At 61.6% G+C, this 2,619-nt stretch overlaps 2 protein-coding genes across 2 annotated transcripts in view; both read left to right on the top strand.

Annotated features, from left to right (window-relative positions):
* The window catches only part of SSRP1 (structure specific recognition protein 1), a 10,112-nt gene extending 8,337 nt beyond the window's left edge, over window positions 1-1,775 (top strand). The window contains exons 13-17 of the mRNA XM_029965733.1: window positions 53-176; window positions 280-450; window positions 696-787; window positions 912-1,092; window positions 1,336-1,775. Coding sequence (XP_029821593.1) covers window positions 53-176; window positions 280-450; window positions 696-787; window positions 912-1,092; window positions 1,336-1,404 — 637 coding nt within the window. The 3' untranslated portion in view covers window positions 1,405-1,775. The remainder of the gene's footprint in view (window positions 1-52; window positions 177-279; window positions 451-695; window positions 788-911; window positions 1,093-1,335) is intronic.
* Window positions 1,776-2,122: 347 nt separating this feature from the next.
* The window catches only part of TNKS1BP1 (tankyrase 1 binding protein 1), a gene marked incomplete at its 3' end in the record, with an annotated part of 7,838 nt that continues 7,341 nt past the window's right edge, over window positions 2,123-2,619 (top strand). Inside the window, exons 1-2 of the mRNA XM_029965732.1 lie at window positions 2,123-2,192; window positions 2,325-2,370. Coding sequence (XP_029821592.1) covers window positions 2,123-2,192; window positions 2,325-2,370 — 116 coding nt within the window. The remainder of the gene's footprint in view (window positions 2,193-2,324; window positions 2,371-2,619) is intronic.

Genomic DNA, 2,619 nt, shown 5'->3' with positions numbered 1-2,619 from the left:
GGGGGCAGGTCTGGCTGCCGGCCGGGCGCTGAGGCCGCTGCCCCCCGCGCAGGTTCGACAGCAACGCCTCGGCCAGTTCCTCCAGCGGCGACGGCGACAGCGACCGCGACGACAAGAAACCCGCCAAGAAGGCCAAGATCGTCAAGGACCGCAAGCCCCGCAAGAAGCAGCAGGAGGTGAGGGGCTGCTGCACTGCTGGGGGGGTGCAGAGGGGAGCGGGGTGCCAGGGTGCTGGGCGAGGGGTGCCCTGGGGCTCCATGAGTGTTCTCGATCTCCCAGAGCAAGAAGGGGAAGGACCCCAACGCTCCCAAGCGCCCGATGTCGGCGTACATGCTCTGGCTGAACGCCAACCGGGAGAAGATCAAGTCGGACCACCCTGGCATCAGCATCACCGACCTGTTCAAGAAGGCCGGGGAGCTCTGGAAGGCCATGTCCAAGGAGAAGAAGGAGGTGAGGGATGCGAGGACTGGGCTGCTCCCCTGGGGCAGCAGATCTGGGCCTGGTCTGGGGAGGAGAGGCTGAATGTGGGGGACCCTTCCTTGCTCCTGGGAGGAATTGGGAAGGGGAAGGGACATCCTCGGGCTGGGTGAACAGAGGTGGAGAGGGATGAGGTGGGAGCAGGGTGGGGTGTGGGTGGGTGCTGGAGATGGTGGAAGAGGAGGGAAGGCCCTGCTGCCCCTGCTCTCTGGTCACAGGAGTGGGATCGGAAGGCAGAAGATGCCAGGCGGGACTATGAGAAGGCCATGAAGGAGTACAGTGTGGGCAGCAAGGCCGACAGCCACAGGGGGTGAGTGTGCTGGGCAAGGGGCTGGCAGGGCTTAGCCCCCCAAAATCGGTCTATTCACCAGTGCCTTGCCAGAGCTGGGGGGCTGCCAGCCAGGTGACACTGCTCCTCTCCCCACACGGCACAGGGAGAGGTCAAAGAAGAAGAAGAAGAAGCAGGAGAAGCAGATGAAGGGGAAAGGGGACAAGAAAGGTGCCACCTCCAAGTCCTCGTCCTCCAAGTCCCCGGCCAAGAGCATGAGCGACAGCTTCAAGAGCAAGGAGTTTGTGTCCAGTGACGAGAGCTCCTCTGCAGAGAGCAAGAAGGAGGTAGAGGGTCCTGGCTGCGGGGTCCCAGCCCTTCTTTTCGGGGGAACAACCTTGTGGTCTCCGCAGGGGCTGGGCCCCTCTCCTACCTTGTGTCTGTAGTACACAGTCACATCCCTTGAGGGGTGTCCTCGAGTCACCACCATCACCCTGTCCCCAGTGTGGGGGCACAGGAGAGATGGAAGAGTGGGGACTGCTGCCCTTCCTTCACTGTCCCCCGCTGATCTCCTTGTGCCCTGCCTGCAGGACTCGGAGGAGGAGGGGGCTGCCAGCCCACCCCCCAGCTCGGAGGACTCGGCATCCGGCTCGGATTAGCCCCATCCCGGCTGGCTCCAGGCTGGTTCCCAGGTCGGCGAGAGGACTGGGCGGGCCGGCCCCGCAGCAGAGACCAGGCTCCTGGGCTCAGGATGGCTCCCACCGGGAGCAGGGCTGGGGGGCCCTCCTTCCCCCCAGCCCCCTGTGCCTGGCTGGGGGTGCGAGACCTCGTGGTGGCAGGAGGTGCTGGAGGCTCCTCAGTGCCCCTTCACCCCTGTTCCCCATCAATTTATTTTTTTTTAAACACTTGGGTTTCTTTCCTTTTCTTTCCTTCACTTGTTAATTTTTTTGGTGGTGTTTTTTTTTTTTTGTATTTTGGGTCTGTTCACATGGCAACTTGGATTGAATAAAAAAACCCCGCCGAGGGCGTCTGTGTGGGTGCGGGGCCGGCTCCCCCCATCCCTCCTTCCTTCCTGCAGCCATCCGGGAGCTTGTTCCCCTCCTTGAACCGCTTCCAGGGCTGACCTCACTCTCCCCACCCTCCATTAGCGGCCCCCAGCCCCTGCTCAGCCATCAGGGCTCCTAATTACAGCCCCTCGCTCGATCCTGATGCCATTTGGGGGTTTTTCCATCTCCCTCATGAGTGGGTTGATCTGATTAAGTCCGTTTTCCCCTCCGGTGTTTGATTGCGGGCAGTTCCCGGTCTGGAACCAGCCCCGGGGGGATCCCATGCCTGCCTGTTCCCCCTCTTTCCACTGCCTTTACTGGCACCACTGGGATGGTGCTGCGGGGAAGCAGGAGCCCCCCGGGTCCCTTGTGCTCCCCGGGGCCGAAGGCGCGGGTTCGCGGTGGGCACAACGGACCCCCAAGTGGAGTTGTGGGGCGCTGTTGGCATGGCAACCCACCTCAGATGAGTGTTGTGCTCTGGCTCCTTTCCCTCATGATTATCTGATGTGCTGATCCCTTGCTCTCTCCTCCAGACGAGTCCTTCAACCCTGGAGAAGAGGATGATGATGTGGCTGAAGAGTGAGTAGAGGCTGGGCAGGGCTCTGTCCAGAAGGGCCTTAGGAAGGTGCTGTTGGGGGATGCTCCCAGCACGACTGGGATCGCCTTGTATAGCCCTGGATTTGGGAATACTGGGCAGCAGGGACAGTTCTGGACTCACTCTGTTGTAACACCATTAGGCAGTGTGAGAGAGTTCCAGAAGGAATCAGGGGTTCCTGGGGAGGCCTTGGCTGCTCTGGCCAGGAAAGAGAACGGTGGGAGGAGGGCTAA

Source organism: Manacus vitellinus, unplaced genomic scaffold (assembly GCF_001715985.3).
Source record: "Manacus vitellinus isolate BGI_N305 unplaced genomic scaffold, ASM171598v3 scaffold_118_pilon, whole genome shotgun sequence".
NCBI classification, from domain to species: Eukaryota; Metazoa; Chordata; class Aves; order Passeriformes; family Pipridae; genus Manacus; species Manacus vitellinus.
Note: the sequence above shows the minus strand (reverse complement) of the source record. Positions and strands in the feature narration are given on the sequence as shown.